This window comes from Symphalangus syndactylus, chromosome 6 (genome assembly GCF_028878055.3).
Source record: "Symphalangus syndactylus isolate Jambi chromosome 6, NHGRI_mSymSyn1-v2.1_pri, whole genome shotgun sequence".
Lineage (NCBI taxonomy): Eukaryota > Metazoa > Chordata > Mammalia > Primates > Hylobatidae > Symphalangus > Symphalangus syndactylus.
Window position 1 is genome coordinate 9,089,650 of NC_072428.2, and position 20,740 is coordinate 9,110,389.

At 45.9% G+C, this 20,740-nt stretch overlaps 1 protein-coding gene across 1 annotated transcript in view; it reads left to right on the forward strand.

The window, feature by feature from the left end:
• The window catches only part of AGBL2 (AGBL carboxypeptidase 2), a 56,656-nt gene extending 36,544 nt beyond the window's left edge, over positions 1–20,112 (forward strand). Inside the window, exons 12-19 of the mRNA XM_055281539.2 lie at positions 230–360; positions 4,777–4,843; positions 6,009–6,134; positions 6,642–6,749; positions 10,594–10,680; positions 13,360–13,446; positions 16,110–16,182; positions 19,884–20,112. Of these exons, the coding sequence (XP_055137514.1) occupies positions 230–360; positions 4,777–4,843; positions 6,009–6,134; positions 6,642–6,749; positions 10,594–10,680; positions 13,360–13,446; positions 16,110–16,182; positions 19,884–20,089 (885 nt within the window). The 3' untranslated portion in view covers positions 20,090–20,112. The remainder of the gene's footprint in view (positions 1–229; positions 361–4,776; positions 4,844–6,008; positions 6,135–6,641; positions 6,750–10,593; positions 10,681–13,359; positions 13,447–16,109; positions 16,183–19,883) is intronic.
• Positions 20,113–20,740: the final 628 nt, after the last annotated feature.

The following is a 20,740-nucleotide window of genomic DNA, read 5'->3' on the forward strand; positions in this document are numbered from 1 at the left end:
AAATACAAAATTAGCTGAGTGTGGTGGCGTATGCCTGTAATCCCAGCTACTTGGGAGGCTGAGGCAGGAGAATCGCTTGAACCCAGGAGGCAGAGGTTGCAGTGAGCCGAGATAGTGCCATTGTACTCCAGCCTGGGCAACAAGAGTCAAACTCCATCTCAAAAATAATAATAATAAATAAATAAAATAAAACGAATTAACAAAATAGTTCTTTTTTTCACTTTCATAGTTCACTCGGTGTCTAGCAGAGCTTAAGGAGCTTTTACGACAGGAAATCCACAAGAAATTCCATGAACTTGGACAAGATGTAGATTTAGAAGGAAGTTGGAGTGACATCTCTTTGTCTGACATTGAATCCAGGTAACAAAGAAAAAACAGAGTTTTATTTTTTTTTAATACTTTGTTGTTAACCTGGGTGATATAGTGAGATCTTGTCTCTACAAAAAATACAAAAATTAGCTGGGCTTGGTGATCTACGCCTGTAGCCCCAGACACCGGGGAGGCTGAGGTGGGAGGATCACCTGAGCTCAGGAAGTTAAGGCTACAGTGAGCCAAGATCATGCCACTGCACTCCAGCATGGGCGACAGGCTCAGAAACAAAAAAACCAAAAGAGTGCATATTCTTTGCCAGCCTCTGATTTAGCCATTAGAAAGGAGTAGGGAGCTGGGCAGGCAGTTTGTGTAGAGCCTTGTAGGGAACTGCAAAGCCTTTGCCTTTCACTCCAAGGGAGCTGGAAAGCCTTTGGAAGGTTTTGAGTAGAGAAATATCATGGTTTGACAGGTTTTAGTTTCAACAGGAACACTCGCTGCTGCGTGAAAAGTAGATCATAAAGAGGGAAGTTCTAAGCAGGGAGACTCAATAGGAGGCTCTCACAGTAATATAGGTAAAAGATAACCAGGCCGGGCGCGGTGGCCACGCTTGTAATCCCAGCACTTTGGGAGGCCGAGGCGGGCGGATCACGAGGTCAGGAGATCGAGACCACGGTGAAACCCCGTCTCTACTAAAAATACAAAAAATTAGCCGGGCGTGGTGGCGGGCGCCTGTAGTCCCAGCTACTCCGAGAGGCTGAGGCAGGAGAATGGCGTGAACCCGGGAGGCGGAGCTTGCAGTGAGCCAAGATCGCGCCACTGCACTCCAGCCTGGGTGACAGAGCGAGACTCCGTCTCAAAAAAAAACAAAACAAACAAAAAAAAAGAAATGCAAAAAGTAGCCAGGCATGGTGACTCATGCCTGTTGTCCCAGCTACTTGGGAGGCTAAGGTGAGAGGATCATTTGAATCCAGGAGGTCAAGGCTGCAGTGAGTCAAGATTGCACTACTGCACTCCAACCTGGGCGACACAGCGAGACCCTGTCTCAGAAAAAAAAAAGTGTGCTCTGCATATCAACTCATAGAAATAGTGCCCAAGGTGTGGCTAGGCATGATGGCTCATGTCTGTAATAACAGGCATGATGGCTCATGTCTGTAATCCCAGCACTTTGGGAGGCCGAGATGGGAGGATTGTTTGAGGCCAGGAGTTGGAGACCAGCTTGGTCAACATAGTGAGATCCTATCTCTATTTTTAAAAAAATTTAAAAAGAAATAAATAGGGCCCAAGGGGAATCAATTCAGAAACAGGCAGACTCTACAGTCTAGTGGCTCAGCAGAGACACTCTGATGCGTATGGTTAAGAATTATTGAAACCAATTTGCCAGCCTCTGCCTCAAGAAACTGCCTGTCACAGTCTCCAGTGGGGTTCCACCTATTCATTGTCACGATTGCAAAGGAAAGCAGACTGTGAGTGTACAAGCCCAGTTTGAGTTTGCTCTGTGTATGTACACACATAGGTTTTGACACTTTCTGGGACATACTGCTTTTAGTGCTTTTGGCCCATTTGCTAACATTTTCTACCAACAGGACTTCCAGTGTCCTAAAAGGCTACTCCTTGACTAGAAAAACACCTTGTGAGAACAGGGAATTGGGAATTAGGTCAGAGAAGATGGGGTTTTCTTCCTGCTGTCTTTCTGTGGGACTACTACTCATTGTGCACTGAGAGGGGCGAGGGGAGCAGAAACAGAATAAAGGGCTGGGCAGCTGAATGGTTTGAAATCCTGACTTCTCCCATGTGATTCGAGCTCTGTGCCAATAAGTGTTTTTTGTTTGTTTGTTTGTTTTTGAGATGGCGTCTCACTCTGTCACCCAAGCTGGAGTGTAGTGGTGCGATCTCGGCTCACTGCATCATTGCAATCTCCACCTCCCGGGTTCAAGCAATTCTCATGCCTCAGCCTCCCAAGTAGCTGGAATTACAGGCACCCGCTACCACATCCAGCTAATTTTTTTGTATTTTTAGTAGAGATGGAGTTTCACAATGTTGGCCAGGCTTGTCTCGAATTCCTGACCTCAAGTGATCTGCCTATCTTGGCCTCCCAAAGTGCTGGGATTACAGGCATGAGCCACCGTGCCCGGCCTTGTGCCAGTAAACTGTATGTATAGACCCCCGTCATAGAGAACAGCTCTTGGTTCTAGCCAACTAAACCCCAGGAAAGGGGGAAATATAATGTGACACTTAAGCAAAAGACATGAAGAAAGAAAGGTTTGATTATTTGAGTTTTCATTCATCCTAGCCCTTGCAGAAAGAGGGAGGACACAGTTTGTGAGGGAAGACTTTAGATTGGTCTAGATGAGCATCCAAACCTTTTTTTTTTTTTCAGAAAGAGTATCGCTCTGTCGCCCAGGCTAGAGTCACTTGCGCAGTCACAGCTCACTATAGCCTCAACCTCCTGATCTCAAATGATCCTCCCAGCTCAGCCTCCCCAGTAGCTGGGACTACAGGCATGCACCACCACACCTGGCTAATTTTTGTATTTTTTTTGTAGAGACAGGGTTTTGCCATGTTGCCCAGGCTGGTCTCAAACCCCTGGGCTTGAGATCTTTGAGCCTCAGCCTCCCAAAGTGCTGGGATTACAGGTGTGAACCACTGTGCCCAGCCACCTTTTTTTTTTTTTTTTTTTTAATAGAGACAGGGTATCACTGTGTTGCCCAGTCTGGTCTTTAATTCCTGGCCTCAAGCGATCCCTCCTGCCTTGGCCTCCCAAAGTGGGGATTATAGTCATGAGCCACCATGCCTGGCCTCATTCAAAACTTTTGAAGGAAAATTGGAGTAATAAAAGTAATCTTGGTCTCTGACCTGAAGGTTCTTTTTGTTATTTATATTTTTTTTGTGATAGGTTCTTGCCCTGTTGCTCAGACTGGAGTGCAGTGGCACAATCTCAGCTCACTGCAGCCTCAAATCCCTGGGCACTAGTGGTCCTCCTGTCTCAGCCTCCCAAGTGTCTGGGACCACAGGCAGGCACCACCACTACCAGCTAATTTAAAAAAAAATTTTTTTTTTTGTAGATACAGCGACTTACTGTGTCTCCCAGGCTCAGATTCTTTATTAAACGCATTTGTTTATATATTGAATACATTTCTTCAGAGTACCTGTTAGGATCCTGGATTTCTGAATTGGTACCAGCCAAAGAGGAATAAATGAGAAAGAGCCCTTGTTTTCAAACAAATGACAGTCCTCTGCTGTTCTCTAGGCCTGCACATTGAGAATCCTGTGGCCTCTCACAACCTCCACCAAGGGCGATTTTGCCCATCTGGCCAGTATTTGCTTTGCCATATGGATTGCAAACTCTTTGGTGCCAGAGGCTCTGCCTTGTTCATCTGTGTTCCCTGTGCCTAACACACTGCTTGGCATGCAGTAGGTGTTCGGAGTGAATGAATGAACGTGCTTGTCAATAATTCTTTTTTTGGGACCGGGTGCAGTGGCTCACGCCTGTTATCCCAGCACTTTGGGAGGCCGAGGCGGGAGGATCATGAGGTCAGGAGATCGAGACCATCCTGGCTAACACGGTGAAACCCCATCTCTACTAAAAATACAAAAAATTAGCTGGGCGTGGTGGCGGGTGCCTGTAGTTCCAGCTGCTCGGTTGACATAGGGAGACTCTGTCTTAAAAAAAAATTTTTCTTTTTTTTTTTTTTTTTTTTTTTTTTGAGACAGCTTCACTCTTGCCGCTTAGGCTGGAGTGCAATGGCGCAATCTCGGTTCACTGCAATCTCTGCCTCCCAGGTTCAAGCGATTCTCCTGCCTCAGCCTCCTGAGTAGCTGGGACTGCAGGCGTGCGCCACCACACCTAGATAATTTTTTTGTATTAATAGAGATGGAGTTTCACCATGTTAGTCAGGGTGGTCTCAAACTCCTGACCTCGGGTAATCCACCCACCTCGGCCTCCCAAAATGCTGAGATTACAAGCATGCGCCACTGCGCCCAGCCGTCAAGCATTCTTAGGACTTGCTTGGGCGCAGTTGCTCATACCTGTAATCTAAGCACTTTAGGAGGCTGAGGCAAGAGGATCGCTTGAACACAAAAGTTCAAGACTAGCCCAGGCAACATAGTGGGACCCTGTGACTACAAGAATTTTAAAAATTAGCCAGGCATGGTGGCATGAGCCTGTAGTCTCAGCTGCTCAGAAGGCTGAGGTGGGAGGATCTCTTGAGCCTGGGAGGTCAAGGCTGCAGTGATCTATGATCACAGTACTGCACTCCAGCCTGGGTGACAGAGTGAGACCCTGTCCCAAAAATATAAAAAAGGAAGAAAATAATAATTTTTAGTAATTGAAGCATAGACAATGAGAGAAATAGTAGACTAGAAGATATCCTGATCCTGATCCCATACAGCTGGTCTGGTACATGTTATGCTTCCTAGACATATCAATGACAGTTATTTCCTCTTCTTTTTTTCTTTTGGAAACAGCACCAGTGGCTCTGACAGTTCTCTCTCAGATGGTCTTCCTGTTCACCTAGCAAACATAGCAGATGACGTAAGCTGAACTCTTATACCCAGGAAATAGCAGCCTTAAAAAAAATCATGACACTACCAGACAATTTGTTGGAATTTTCCAACAGTCCTAAGACCTGCAGAAAATATACAATAGTGTCCTAACTAGTCACCCTGCCCGAAAGTCTCTCGTTTTTCCTTTATAACTTTGTTGCTTAATTTTTAAGGCCACCTTAAGGTAACACCCAAACTGAATCTTTTAACCACACATCTAATGATCATTAATATCTGGACCTGACATTATTGCCATAAGTAATCTGATTTCATACTGAAAATCACAGATATTTGGTTATTGGTATAAGTGCCCCTTTGTGTTTTTTTGTTTGTTTGTTTGTTTTTTGAGATGGAGTCTTACTCTGTCTCCTAGGCTGTAGTGCAGTGACGCAAACTTCCGCCTTCTGGGTTCAAGCAATTCTCCTGCCTCAGCCTCCTGAGTAGCTGGGATTACAGGCGCATGCCACTACACCCGGCTAATTTTTGTATTTTTAGTAGCGATGGGGTTGACCATCCTGGTCTCAAACTCCTGACCTCGTGATCTGCCCGCCTTGGCCTCCTAAAGTGCTGGGATTACAGGCATAAGCCACTGCACTGGGCCTTTTTAAATTTTTTTATTTTTATTTTATTTTATTTTTTTTTGAGATGGAGTCTCACTGTGTCGCCCAGGCTGGGGTGCAGGGGCGTGATCTCAGCTTACCGCAACCTCCACCTCCTGGGTTCAAGCAGTTCTCCTGCCTCAGCCTCCTGAGTAACTGGGATTACAGGCACCTGCCACCTCGCCCGGCTAATTTTTGTATTTTTAGTAGAGGTGGGGTTTCACCATGTTGGCCAGGCTGGTCTCGAACTCCTGAGCTCAAGTGATCCACCCGCTTCAGCCTCCCAAAGTGCTGGGATTACAGGCGTGAGCCACCGCGCCCAACCGTAAGTACCTCTTTGGCAGTTTATCTACAACAGTGGGATTTGGGGGTATTAAGTAGGAAGCATCCTCCAGTAAGGGGGGAACTGAACTGTATGTTTCTTCTCCAAACCAACACCACGAGTCTGCATACTGAGTTAGCCTTTGTGTCTTGAGTTTTGCATGAAGAGTGCCACATGTGGGTGGGCCTAGTTCTGGAATCCTCAATGACCAGTTTCTCTACTTTCTGGAATAGCTGACTCAGAAAAAGAAGATGTTTAAGAAGAAAAAAAAGAAGTCACTTCAGACTAGGAAACAGCGAAATGAGCAGTATCAGAAAAAAAATTTGATGCGGAAGTTAAAGTTAACAGAAGATACCTCAGTAAGAAAGACTTGCTGGCTATTTCTACTGTCTGGTTTCAGAGCATTCCACAGAGGGATAAGGAAAGGGGGTTAAAGTTTACTCTAAACCAAAAAGGGGATGGAGATTGGGGCAGGGGGAGACTTTCTGTTTTGGGATCAGAACCCTTCCAGGGGCCCTCCGGACATCTCTGAGCAGGTTTCGGTCTTGGACCACTGATCCTCTCCTACACTCTGGCATAGGAAGTGTGGGTTTCAGCCAAGTCTGAATTTCCAGAGAAAAAACATGATACTGGAATGGTAGTGGCTAGAGCTAGTCAGGAGTAGATGGATGGCTGGGGGCCAGGCCTGGTCCAGGCTAAGACAGCTGGATAGCTCATCAGTCTTTGTCCAAGCTGCCACACTCCCACCATACCCTCTGCTTTCCAAAGACAAACATGCTTTCAGAAGTACACGTTTTGCTGTTGGGTAAATTGGATCAATTTTGAATAGATCAATTGAAAAAGATTCTCTTTTCACTCAATCCTAGGAAAGGGCAGGATTTGCTTCGACTCTGCAAAAGCAGCCAACCTTTTTCAAAAACTCAGAGAATTCCAGTTTTTCACCAATGAAAAATGAAAACCCCAGGTTAAATGAGGTAGTATTTTTGTTTTTGACTCTTTGTCACACAGATTCTCTAACCTCTCGAATTAGCACCTCTCTCCCACAAGGTGACAAAGGTAGTAGCCATTTATGTTACCCTAACCTGACAGTGCCACTGGGAGCAAGAAAGCATTAAAACTGGGGGAGACATTGACACTGCTTTGGATTAGACATGACTGAAGTCTGGAATCAAATATTGGTGATTTGTGATTTTACACCAAGAACATAAGAACAGGCTGCCTTGCCTACCATCCATTCATCCATCTACCCACCCATCTACTCAATCAGCAAATGTTAGTTTAAAATAAATCAACGAATTTTACTGGGCACCTACTACATGCCAGTCCCTTTACTGGATGCTGTGAATGCAACCTTGAACAAAATACTATCCCTGCCTCAGGGACTTCAGAATCCGGTGGAGATTTCAGCAAGTAGGAAATTGTATCACAGAGTAGGATGCAGTGGCAGCACAGAGGAGAGACACTCAACCAATGTTTAGTACTTTATAGTTTTATGGCTATAAAATCTTTGATTTTTTTTCTTTTTTTTTTTTTTCTTTTTTTGAGACGGAGTCTTACTCTGTTACCCAGGCTGGAGTGCAGAGGCAATCTCAGCTCACTGCAAGTTCCACCTCTTGGGTTCAAGTGATTCTCGGGCCTCAGCCTCTGGAGTAGCTGGGATTACAGGTGCCCACCACAATGCTCGGCTAATTTTTGTATTTTTACTAGAGGCAGGGTTTCAACATGTTGCCCAGACTGGTCTCAAACTGCTAAGCTCAAGTAATCCACCCACTTTGGCCTCCCAAAGTACTGGGATTACAGGCATGAGCTACCATGCCCAGCCAAAATCCTTGATTTTTTAGTGTGAAAAAATAGGCTGTCCGGGCATGGCGGCTCACACCTGAAAGCCCAACACTTTGTGTGTTTTCTTTTTTGTTTCTTTTTTTGAGACAGAGTCTCATTCTGTCACCAGGCTTGAGTTCAGTGGCGCGATCTCAGCTCACCACAACCTCCACTTCCCGGGTTCAAGTGTTTCTCCCGCCTCAGCCTCCCAAGTAGCTGGGATTACAGGCACCTGCCACCTCGCCTGGCTAATTTTTGTATTTTTAGTACAGACGAGGTTTCACCATGTTGGCCAGGCTGGCTTTGAACTTCTGATCTCAGGTGATCCGCCTGCCTCAGCCTCCCAAAGTGCTGGGATTACAGGTGTGAGCCACTGCGCCTGGCCAAACCCAACACTTTGGAAAGCTGAGGCAGGAGGATCACTGGAGCCCAGGAGTTCAAGACCAGCCTGCACAACATAGTGAGACCTCATCTCTACAAAAAATAAACAAAAATTAGCTGGGCATAGTGGTGCACATAATCCCACCTATCTGAGACACTGAGGTGGGCAGATCACATGAGACCAGAGTTGGAGGCTGCAATGAGCCATGATCATACCACTGTACTGCAGCCTGGGTAGCCAGGCACAGTGGCTCACATCTGTAATCCCAGCACTTTGGAGGCTGAGAGAGGAGGACTGCTTGAGTCCAGAAGTTCGAGACTAGCTCTGGCAACATAGCAAGATCCCATCTCTACAAAAAATGTTTTTAAAAATTAGCTAGGCATGGCTGGGCATGGTGGCTCATACCGGTAATCTCAGCACTTTGGGAGGACAAGATGGGTGGATCACATGAGACCAGGAGTTCAAGACCAGCCTGGCCGACATCACCATGTTGGCCATCTCTACTAAAAATGCAAAATTAGCTGGGCATGGGGGTATATGCCTGTAGTGCCAGCTACTCAGGAAGCTGAGTCACAATAATTGCTTGACCTAGGAGGCAGAGGTTGCAGTGAGCTGAGATTGCGCCCAGCTTGGGCAACAGAGCAAGACTCTGTCTTAGAAAAAAAAAAAAAAGAAGAAAAAAAATCAGCTGTGCATGGTGGCGCATGCTTATAGTCTTAGCTACTTGGGAGTGGGAGGCTGAGGTAGGAGGATCGCTTGAGCCCGAGAGATCAAGGCTACAGTGAGCTGTGATCCTACCACTGCACCCCAGCCTGGGCGACAGAGCAAGACCCTGCTGAAAAAAAAAAAAAGGGGGGGGTGGGAGGTGGGTTTTGAGGTCAGGTACAGTAGCTCACACCTGTAATCCCAGCACTTCGGGAGGCAAAGGTGGGAGGATCACCTAAGGCCAGGGACCAGCCTGAGCAACACAGCAAGATCCTATCTCTACAAAAAATTTTAAAACTTAGCTGGATGTGGGCCGGGCGCAGTGGCTCATGCCTCCAATCCCAACACTTTGGGAGGCTGAGGCAGGCGGATCACGAGGTCAGGAGATTGAGACCATCCTAGCTAACACAGTGAAACCCTGTCTCTACTAAAAATACAAAAAATTATCCGGGCGTGGTGGCACATCGCTGTAGTCCCAGCTACTTGGGAGGCTGAGGCAGGAGAATCACTGGAACCTGGGAGGCAGAGGTTGCAGTGAGCCGAGATCACGCCACTGCACTCCAGCCTGGGCAATAGAACGAGACTCCATCTTAAAAAAAAAAAACTTAGCTGGATGTGGTAGCCTGCTCCTGTAGTCCTAGCTACTTGGGAGGCTGAGGTGGGAGAATCACTTGAGTCCAGGAGTTTAAGGTTACAGTGAGCTGTGATCCTGCCACTGCACTCCACCCTAGATGACACAGTGAGACTTTGTTCCAAAAAAAAAAAAAAACGGTTTTGGTACAATAGTTAGTAGCTGATTCTTAGGGGATAGGGTGCAAAATGGGCCCTCCTCATGTGAAACACTACCCTACGGTTAATAGTGCTGAACAGGCACGGTGGCTCACGCCTGTAATCCCAGCACTTTGGGAGGCCGAAGTGGGTAGATCACCTGAGGTCAGGAGTTCAAGACCAGCCCAGCCAACATGGCGAAACCCTGTCTCCACTAAAAATACAAAAATTAGCCAGGCGTGGTGGCAGGCGCCTGTAATTCTAGCTACTGGGGAGGCTGAGGCAGGAGAATCGCTTGAACTGAAGAGGTGGAGGTTGCTGTGAGCCGAGATTGCGCCATTGCACTCCAGCCTGGGCGACGAGCGAAACTGTCTCAAAAAAAAAGAGTACTATAGGCCGGGCACAGTGGCTCACGCCTATAATCCCAGCACTTTGGGAGGCCGAGGCGGGCAGATCACCTGAGGTCGGGAGTCCGAGACTAGCCTGACCAACATGGAAAAACCCTGTCTCTACTAAAAATACAAAATTAGCAGGGCATGGTGGCGCATATCTGTAATCCCAGCTACTTGGGAGGCTGAGGCAGGAGAATCGCTTGAACCCGGGGGGCAGAGGTTGCAGTGAGCCAAGATTGCGCCATTGCATTCCAGCTTGGGCTACAAGAGTGAAACTCCATCTCAAAAAAAAAAAAGAAGAGTACTATAATGAGGTCTCACTATGTAATAATGTAATACTGGGGAATCCCCACAGAGCACAGCTGGTGGCAAGAGCATACATACATTTTGAAGTCTGCCTTGAGTTCAAATTTCAGCCCCACTATTTAATATTCTGTGAGTCATCTGATCACCCTGGGGCTAAGTTTCTGCATCTGAAATACTGAGGTAATAATATCTACATCCTAAAGTTGTGAGAATTAGTGTGAAAGTGTAAAGCACCTGGCATATCGTAGACACTCAGTAAATTAGTCACCTTTCCTCCTTCGAACTGTTTTTCCTTCTTTGAATTATGTTTTGCCTGTCCTTTTCTGTGAGAGTATCATAATGAATTAACATATAAAAATAAGCAAACAAATAAATAATGTATATTCACTGTAATCACACTTGCTCAAGTGGAAAATTTAGTGAGGATATGTTCATTTATTTTAGACAAATTTAAACAGAAGACACGAAGACACCCCCCTGGACCCATCAATGGCCACCCTGATTGTGCCTAAGAATAAAGAGAGAATGCAGGTACTTCACCCAATATACTGTATATACTTATATGCCAGAGATTAATTTTAATCAGTTCTCAAATGTATTACGTAATTTGGAGGGGCGGTGATGCACAGTCCAGTTTTACCTTCTCGGATTTGTTCTGCTCAGGTGAATATCTAAGGCATTTTGCATCCTCAGGCTACAAACCACCTGGCCGCTGGTGCATAGCAGGGCTGGAGGGAGCCCACCTAGAGCTAAAAGCTTACCATTGAAAATTTCATTTCATTTCAACGAACATTTTTTAGGCAGTCATTATTTTGAAACGCCATGGCAACATGTCAGGTAAGAAAGTGACAGGGAATAATGCACCTGTTCTCAGCCTTAGGAGGTTAACAACACACAGAGTGTTGCCATGAATTATGAGGTGTGCTGCCGGGCGCGGTGGCTCACGCTTGTAATCCCAGCACTTTGGGAGGCCGAGGCGGGCGGATCACGAGGTCAGGAGATCGAGACCACGGTGAAACCCCGTCTCTACTAAAAATACAAAAAATTAGCCGGGCGTGGTGGCGGGCGCCTGTAGTCCCAGCTACTCGGAGAGGCTGAGGCAGGAGAATGGCGTGAACCCGGGAGGCGGAGCTTGCAGTGAGCCGAGATTGCGCCACTGCACTCCAGCCTGGGTGACAGAGCGAGACTCCGTCTCAAAAAAAAAAAAAAAAAAAAAAGAATTATGAGGTGTGCTTCACATTGCAGTGTTACCACTGACCATTCAGTACCAAGGTTTGTGAATTTTTTTTTTGTTTTTTTTTTTTTGTTGTTGTTATTTTGAGATGGCGTTTCACTCTTGTTGCCCAGGCTGGAATGCAATGGCACAATCTCAGCTCACCACAACCTCTGCCTCCTGGGTTCAAGCCATTCTCCTACCTAAGCCTCCCCAGTAGATGGGATTACAGGCATGTGCCACCACAACATGCGCTCCATGTTGGTCAGGCTGGTCTCGAACTCCTGACCTCAGATAATCTGCCCGCCTCGGCCTCCCAAAGTGCTGGGATTACAGGAGTGAGCCACCGCGCCTGGCCAATTATTTGCCTTTTTTAAAAGAGTAAGTTTGGTCTGGCGCAGCTCCTCATGCCTGTAATCCCAACACTTTGGGAGGACAAGGCAGGCAGATCACGTGAGGCCAGGAATTCAAGGCCAGCCTGGCCAAAATGGTGAAACCCCATCTCTACAAAAAATACAAAAATTAGGCCGGGTGTGGTGGCTCACGCCTGTAATCCCAGCACTTTCAGAGGCCGAGGCAGGTGGATCACCTGAGGTCAGGAGTTCGAGACCAGCCTGGCCAACGTGGTGAAACCTTATCTCTACTAAAAATACAAAATTAGCCAGGTGTGGTGGCACACACCTATAATCCTAGCTACTCAGGAGGCTGAGGCAGGAGAATCGCTTGAACCCGGGAGGCAGAGGTTGCAGTGAGCCGAGATCACAACATTGCACTCCAGCCTGGGCAATGAGTGAGGCTCCCTCTCAAAAAAAAAAAAAAAAAAAGACAAATATTAGCAGAGCATGGTGGTGCGCGCCTGTAGTCCCAGCTACTCAGGAAGCTGAGTCACAAGAATTGTTTGAACCCAGGAGGCAGAGGTTGCAGTGAGCTGAGATTGTGCCATTGCACTCCAGCCTGGGTGACAGAGCGAGACTCTGTCTCGAAGAAAAAAAAAATTAGCTAGGCATGGTGGTGCATGCTTATAGTCCTAGCTACTTGGGAGGCTGAGGTAGGAGGATCACTTGAGCCTGAGAGGTCAAGGCTGCAGTGAGCTGTGATCCTACCACTGCACCCCAGCCTGGGTGACACAGCAAGACCCTGTCTCAAAAAAAAAAAAAAAAAAAGGGTTTTGAGGTCAGGTACAGTAGCTCATGCCTGTAATCCCAGCACTTTGGGAGGCAAAGGTGGGAGGATCATTTGAGGCCAGGAGGTTGAGATCAGCCTGAGCAACACAGCAAGATTCTAGCTCTACAAAAAATTTTAAAACTTAGCTGGATGTGGTAGCCTGCCCCTGTAGTCCTAGCTACTTGGGAGGCTGAGGTGGGAGAATCACTTGAGTCCAGGAGTTTAAGGTTACAGTGAGCTGTGATCCTGCCGCTGCACTCCACCTTAGGTGACAGAGTGAGACTTTATCCCAATAAAAAAAAGAAAAAAAAAGTTTTGATACAGTAGTAGCTGATTCTTAGGGGATAGGGTGCAAAATGGGCCCTCTTCACGTGGAACACTACCCTATGGTTAACAGTGCTATAATGAGGTCTCACTGTACGATACCGGGGAATTCCCACAGAGCACAGCCGGTGGCAAGAGCACAAATTTTGAAGTCTGTCTTGAGTTTAAATTTCAGCCCCACTATTTAATATTCTGTGAGTCATCTGATCACCCTGGGGCTAAGTTTCTGCATCTGAAATACTGAGGTAATAATATCTACATCCTAAAGTTGTGAGAATTAGTGTGAAAGTGTAAAGCACCTGGCATATCGTAGACACTCAGTAAATTAGTCACCTTTCCTCCTTCGAACTGTTTTTCCTTCTTTGAATTATGTTTTGCCTGTCCTTTTCTGTGAGAGTATCATAATGAATTAACATATAAAAATAAGCAAACAAATAAATAATGTATATTCACTGTAATCACACTTGCTCAAGTGGAAAATTTAGTGAGGATATGTTCATTTATTTTAGACAAATTTAAACAGAAGACACGAAGACACCCCCCTGGACCCATCAATGGCCACCCTGATTGTGCCTAAGAATAAAGAGAGAATGCAGGTATTTCACCCAATATACTGTATATACTTATATGCCAGAGATTAATTTTAATCAGTTCTCAAATGTATTATGTAATTTGGAGGGGCGGTGATGCACAGTCCAGTTTTACCTTCTCGGATTTGTTCTGCTCAGGTGAAAATCTAGGGCATTTTGCACCCTCAGGCTACAGTTACCACTGACCATTCAGTACCAGGTTTTGTGAATTGTTTGCTTTTTTAAAAGAGTTTTAGGCCGAGCACAGTGGCTCACACCTGTAATCCCAGCACTTTGGGAGGCCAAGGCAGGCAGATGATTTGAGGTCAGGAGTTCGAGACCAGCCTGGCCAACATGGTGAAACCGCATCTCTATTAAAAAATACAAAAATTAGCCGGGCATGGTGGTGTGTGCCTGTAATCCCAGCTACTGGAGAGGCTGAGGCAGGAGAATCACTTGAACCCGGGAGGCAGAGGTTGCAGTGGGCTGAGATGGTGCCATTGCACTCCAGCCTGGGTGTGGATACTCAGTCTAAAAAAAAAATAAAAGTGGAAGAGTAAGTTTGGTCAGGTGTGGTGGCTCACACCTGTAATCCAAGCACTTTAGGAGGCTGAGGCGAGTGGATCACCTGAGGTTAGGAGTTCAAGTTCAAGACCAGCCTGGCCAACATGGCCAAACCCTGTCTCCACTAAAAATGTAAAAATTAGCTGGGTGTAGTGGTGCATGCTGATAACCCCAGCTACTCAGGAGGCTGAGGCAGGAGAATCACTTGAACCCAAGAGGCAGAGTTTGCAGTGAGCCAAGATTGCACCACTGCACTCCAGCCTGGGCGACAGAGTGAGACTCTTTCTCAAAATAAATAAATAAAATATAAAAACTTTAAAAAATGAATAAGTTTGAATGAATTCATACTTATCCCTATAATAACATTCATCATGCTCATTTGCACTCACATGTTTTTTCCTGAAAGCGAGGAAAAAAGAGGTGGTGAGGCCGGGCGCGGTGGCTCATGCCTGTAATCCCAGTACTTTGGGAGGCCGAGGAGGGCAGATAACCTGAGGTCAGGAGTTCAAGACCAGCCTGGCCAACATGGTGAAACCCCATCTCTACTAAAAACCAAAAAATTAGCCAGGCGTGGTGGCACACACCTGTAGTCCCAGCTACTTGGGAGGCTGAGGCAGGAGGATCGCTTGAACCTGGAGGTGGAGGTTGCAGTGAGCAGAGATCGCGCCACTGCAGCCTGGGCGACAGAGTGAGACTCCATCTCCAAAAAAAAACAAAGGTGGCAAAACAGCCAGTGAGCTGTTGTTCTAACAGCCCAGGGTATGTGCACAGGAGGGTGTTGTTCACATGAGTCTGGGTGAAACACAGGTTGAGAATCAGTGGATTAAGTTAGGTGTACTAGATACAGAGTGGATGGTTCTCCCAGTGGTTGGAGTCCCTGCTGTCTTCCCAAGTCTGTTGCTTGGGAATTCTTGCACTGATGCTCTCATTTACCTATCAGTGTCTTCTAGTGTCTACTATGTGCAAGGCCCTTAAAAGACATGAAGACAAGATCCTCTAGGAGTGACAAGACTGATAGTCCAATCACCATATTATGATAGAAAATGAAGAGCAGTGAAAAGATAGGCTTAAATAAAGTCAAATTAAAGAGAGTTTCAGTCCTGACAGACTAATCAAGAATGAGCTTGTCCTCTTTCTTCACTTAGCATTCATTGCTGGAAGCCTATGAGTAGCAAAAACCATATCCCAGAACTGAAACATACTAATTAGGTTGTAACATATAACCATGAATTCAGTTAAATCCAGCATAGTGGATGAATGTTATCCAAACCTTCATCTTCATTTTCTTAAAAAAATTTTTTTTTTGAGACAGGGTCTTGCTCTGTCACCCAGGCTGGAGTGCAGTGGCGCGATCTCGGCTCACTGCAACCTCTGCCTGCCAGGCTCAAGCGATTATCCCACCTCATATTTTCTTAAAATTTATAGTGTGATACTTGTGTAACAGAGATGTGGGTATTTAACTTCTATAACATGTCGGATAAACATAATTGAAAGAAATGAGGCCATCTGCCACCTTGACAGATTGTTTTTCCCTTTTTTTGTGTAATGTTTCTAGACAGCTTATAAAATTCAGTCCTTCTGCTTTTGGGGGCAATTAAAATGTTGCCCATGTTGGCCGGCGTGGTGGCTCACGCCTGTAATCCCAGCACTTTGGGAGGCCAAGGCAGGAGGATCACTTGAGGTCCGGAGTTTGGGACCAGCCTGGGCAAAATGGCAAAACCCCATCTCTACTAAAAATACAAAAAAAAATTAGCCGGGTGTGGTGGTGCACGCCTGTAGTCCCAGCTCCTCGGGAGGCTGAGGCAGGAGAATTGCTTGAGCCCAAGAGGCAGAGGTTGCAGTGAGCTGAGATTGTGCCATTGCACTCCAGCCTGAGCAACAGAGCAAGACTCCATCTCAAAAAAAAAAAAAAAAAATGTTTCTCATGTTGACCTTGATTTGGCTAAGGGACCAGGACAAATGCTCAATTCACCTCTGTTCTATAACAGTGTCAACTACTTTTATATTTGGGGAAGAAATGCAAATACTTCTCACCAACTCCTTGTAAAGCCAACCTCAACCCTAACTACATCTTTAGAAATGGCAAAATAAAGTGAATTCAACTTTTTAAAATCTTATTTGCACAGAATAAGAAGCCAGGCTTTACAGTATCATGCTCTCCAAAGAGAACCATAAACTCCAGCCAAGAGCCAGCTCCAGGTATGAAGCCAAACTGGCCTAGGAACAGATATCCTGCCACAAAGAGAGGCTGTGCTGCCATGGCGGCATACCCATCCTTGCACATATACACATACCCCTAGGTGAGCCTGGGCTGTGCCACACAGGCACTTCATCAGGGGTTTTGAGATTAGACACATTTTGTAATGGGGGAGATGTATGACTGGGAACTGCATTTACTCGTGGTATACTGTGTTGTGCACTCATGCACTGACCTTACACTTTGTACTTATACTGTGGGCATGTGGTCAAGATGCATACCTCATGAATTCAACTACTTTTTCATAAAATGAAATTTTATTATGATGTGTAAAAATGCTTTATCAGAAACTGAAGTGTGTTCTCATGGCGCACTTCATGGCAGCACAGATATACCTCATTTTAACCAATAGATATTCTCTCTAAAATTATGTGCAAATCAATTTTTAAAAATCAAACTCTATGTTAAACACATTTTGGGAGTGTGCTATAATAAAAAAAAAGTGTTGTGTCAAAGCTTTCTAGTGACGGTCAGTCCTACTGCTCTATGTCAGGTTTGCTCAGAATGAGGTATTCCCACATAGAAATAACAATGCATGTATTACCCAGAATTTAATGTTACGTATCTTATGTTCAGTGAGGTTTTGTAAATTTTTTAGCCTGATGATTAAAATTATTTCTCTCTAGCCAGTTGTTTCCTTTGATTGGTTAACTGCATACTTTTATGTGAACAGATATTTTTTATCCGCCTTTTCTTTCCAATAGCCTCTCCTGAGCACCAAGCAAAGTCGGCCAGCTGCAGCCTGTCATGCCAACATGCTGGAGTCATTTACGGGGCGGGGGGTCACTCCAGCTCATGCTAGGAGCCCTATTTTGACTACATTTTTTCTATCACATGGGATTGAAAGTTTTCTAGCACATTTTTCATTATCACTTTTAAACTTTCAGCCACCATCACTACCTGGATTACTAGTGATTAGAACCACATGACAACACAAATTTTATTGCAATCCCAGTGTGGGAGTATTTTAAAAATATTTTAGAACAGTTTTAGATTTACAGACAAATAGAGCAGAGAGTACAGAGAGTTCCTAGGTGCAGCTACCCTCAATCTGTGAGTCTTTTTAAGGGGAATATCAGCCCATACTTTTTTTTTTTTTTTTTTTTTTGAGATGGAGTCTTGCTCTGTCACCCAGGTTGGAGTGCAGTGGGGCAATCTTGGCTCACTGCAACCTTCGCCTCCCTGGTTCAAACAATTCTCCTGCCTCAGCCTCCTGAGTAGCCGGGATTACAGGCGCCACCACCACACCCGGCTAATTTTTGTATTTTTAGTAGAGACTGACTTTCGAACTCAGGCCTTGCTGGTCTCGAACTCCTGACCTCGTGAGCCTCCCACCTCAGCCTCCCAAAGTGCTGGGATTACAGGCATGAGCCACCACACCTGGCCCCCCATACTCTTTATATAGGGAGTTTGCAAATGGCCTTCTTCTATGCCGTACCTTACATACATCCTAAAACTATTAGTCAGCATTTTAAGTATCTAGAAAGCACCCAGCCAAAACCCCACTTTTTATTCCCAAAAGGATATCCTTAAAGGACAAGTCCCAAAAGCAAACCTTGCTTGAAAGTTGTTCAGAAATTCAGCCAGTTGCTGAATTCACGCCTTTGGGAGGCGGAGGTGGGTGGATCAGTTGAGGCCAGGAGTTCGAACCAGCCTGGCCAACATGGTGAAACCCGTCTCTACTAAAAATACAAAAATCAGCAGTGTGTGGTGGTGTGTGCCTGTAATCGCAGCTACTCTGGAGGCTGAGGCAGGAAAATAGCTTGAACCCAGGAGGCAGAGCGTGCAGTGAGCCGCCCGGCCTGTGAACATGGTTTCTTTCGAAGCCTTACTCTTTGGACCACAGGGCCTAATGAAGGTCCTATCACCATCTGGTGGCAGCATATCTTTGTTTTTGGAGAGATGACAACATGTCTTGAAAGTGAGATAGGCCAGGCATGGTGGTTCATGCCTGTAATCCCAGCACTTTGGGAGGCTGAGGCAAGCGGATCCCTTGAGCCCAGCAGTACGAGACCAGTCTTGGCAACGTGGTGAAACCCTGTCTCTAGCAAAAAAATACAAAAATAGCCGGGTGTGGTGGCACATGCCTGTATTCTCAACTACCCTGGAGGCTGGGGTGGGAGGATCACTTTAGCCCAGGAGGTGGAGGTTGCAGTGAACTGAGATCATGCCACCGTACTCCAGCCTGGGTGAGAGTGAGACTCTGTCTTAAAAAAAAAAAAAAAAAAAAAAAGACCAGGAGCGGTGGCTCATGCCTGTAATCCCAGTACTTTGAGCTGAGGCGGGTGGATCACGAGGTCAGGAGTTCAAGACCAGCCTGGCCAAGATGGTGAAACCCCATCTCTACTAAAAATGCAAAAATTAGCCGGGCTTGGTGGCAGGGGCCTGTAATCCCAGCTACTCGGGAGGCTGAGGCAGAGAATTGCTTGAACCCGAGAGGTGGAGGTTGCAGTGAGCCAAGATTGTGTCACTGCGCTCCAGCCTGGGCAACAGAGCAAGAGTCCTTCTCAAAAAAAAAAAAAAAAAAAAAAAAAAGGTGCATTGAGCAGTGATTGACTTAGGAACTATGGAGAATGCACTGATGCATAAGATTCCACTCCTGCCCATGTGTTTAAAATCTAGATGGAGAACAAAGACTAGTAGGCAAAACAAAGCAGTCAGATGTTTTGCTAGGTTCAGAACACTGTAGTGAGTTAAAGAGCCACCAATGTGGCATTTAGAACACCTGAGTTTGAATCCCACAGAGGCTGGGGGCAGGTAGGCATGGGGCAGTTGCTTAATAGCTCTGCACTTTTACTACCTGACCTTAAAAGTGAAGTGTCTGTCCAGGTGAAATGATCTGTAAGTTCCCTTCATTTGACCACTACTCTTAGCTGTTGATCATATATTGCAATAATGTGCTTTAAACAGTTTCCCTCTTCAGCCTGAGCTAGCTAGGTCTTCTCTCCCTCAATCTCTGGTCTTTGGGGAAACAAGGTCTCTTTGGTTTCTCTGAGTACAGTTCTTCTCATCTTGTTGCTAACCAATTTTGATACATGCTGGCCGGGCGTGGTGGCTCACACCTGTAATCCTAGCACTTTGGGAGGCCGAGGCGGGCAGATCACCTGAGGTTGCGAGTTCGAGACCAGCCTGACCAACATGGAGAAACCCCATTTGTATTAAAAATGCAAAAAATTAGCGTGGTGGTGCATGCCTGTAATCCCAGCTACTCGGGAGGCTGAGGCAGGAGAATCGCTTGAACCCGGGAGGTGGAGGTTTTGGTGAGCCGAAATCACGCCATTGCACTCCAGCCTGAGCAACAAGAGCGAAACAAGGTCTCAAAAATAAATAAATAAATAAAATAAAATAAAAAAGATATATGCCATCTCTCCTCATAGCCCCCTGAACTGCCTATTCCTAGATTATTGGATTTAGTGACCAGAAATCACATGAATAAACCCCTTCACAGCTCCAGTCATTCCCCTTTCTTTTGGCTTCGTTTCTTCCCCAATTCAGTCCAGACTCTAGGGTTCGTGACGTCAACCATTCTCTTGCCAGCACCGCAGTGTCCTCACCCTCTGTCCTTCTGCCACATCCACCTGGTAGTTCCCCAACTTTGGACCAGCCAGTCATCTCAGCCATCTGTCTTCTCTACTGTACCCAGGCTGCCAAGGTGGCTTCGGGAAAATATGCCATCGAGTGGACCTGGGCCAGCACACAAGTATCTCCTTCAGCCTTGGAAATTTATCTTCTGCTTCTGAAACGGAAGTTCCCGCACCTTTTCCCCCTCCATGGCTATTTCACACCTCCATTTCAAGTCTCGTGCTCCCTCTCTGCTGCCACCTTCCTCCAAGCAAACAGCCACACTAGTGAAGACTGGTTCAGACGCTAGGCTCCCGTGAGGCAGGGGTAGGAAGATAACTTCAAACAAATTCTGAGTCTCTTTGGTAGGTTTGTTTATGTAATGGCATTGGCAAATCAGAACATTTTAGACATATTATATGCTTGAACAAATGAATAAATGTGTTGGTGTTGTTGAAAGCCAAGAACTCATTATTTCTTTTCTTTTTTTTTTTTTTTTTTGAGACAGAGTTTCGCTCTTGTTGCCCAGGCTGGAGTGGAGTGGCACAATCTCGGCTCACTGCAACCTCCACCTCCTGGGTTCCAGTGATTCTCCTGCCTCAGCCTCCCAAGTAGCTGGGATTACAGGTGCCCACCACCACGCCCGGCTAATTTTTTTGTGTGTGTGTATTTTTGGTAGAGACAGGGTTTCATCATGTTGGCCAGGCTGGTCTTGAACTCCTGACCTCAGAACTCCACCTGCTTCAGCCTCCCAAAGTGCTGGGATTATAGGCGTGAGCCACCGCACCTGGCCAGAACTCATGATTTCTAAAACATGTATATGTCTGAACATAGACATGTATGTATACACAAGTATGTATGTGCATATGTGTATGCATATTCATATATGTAGATAATGTGTGTATGTGTATTCAGCTCTATCTGCTAAAAAGGGCTAAA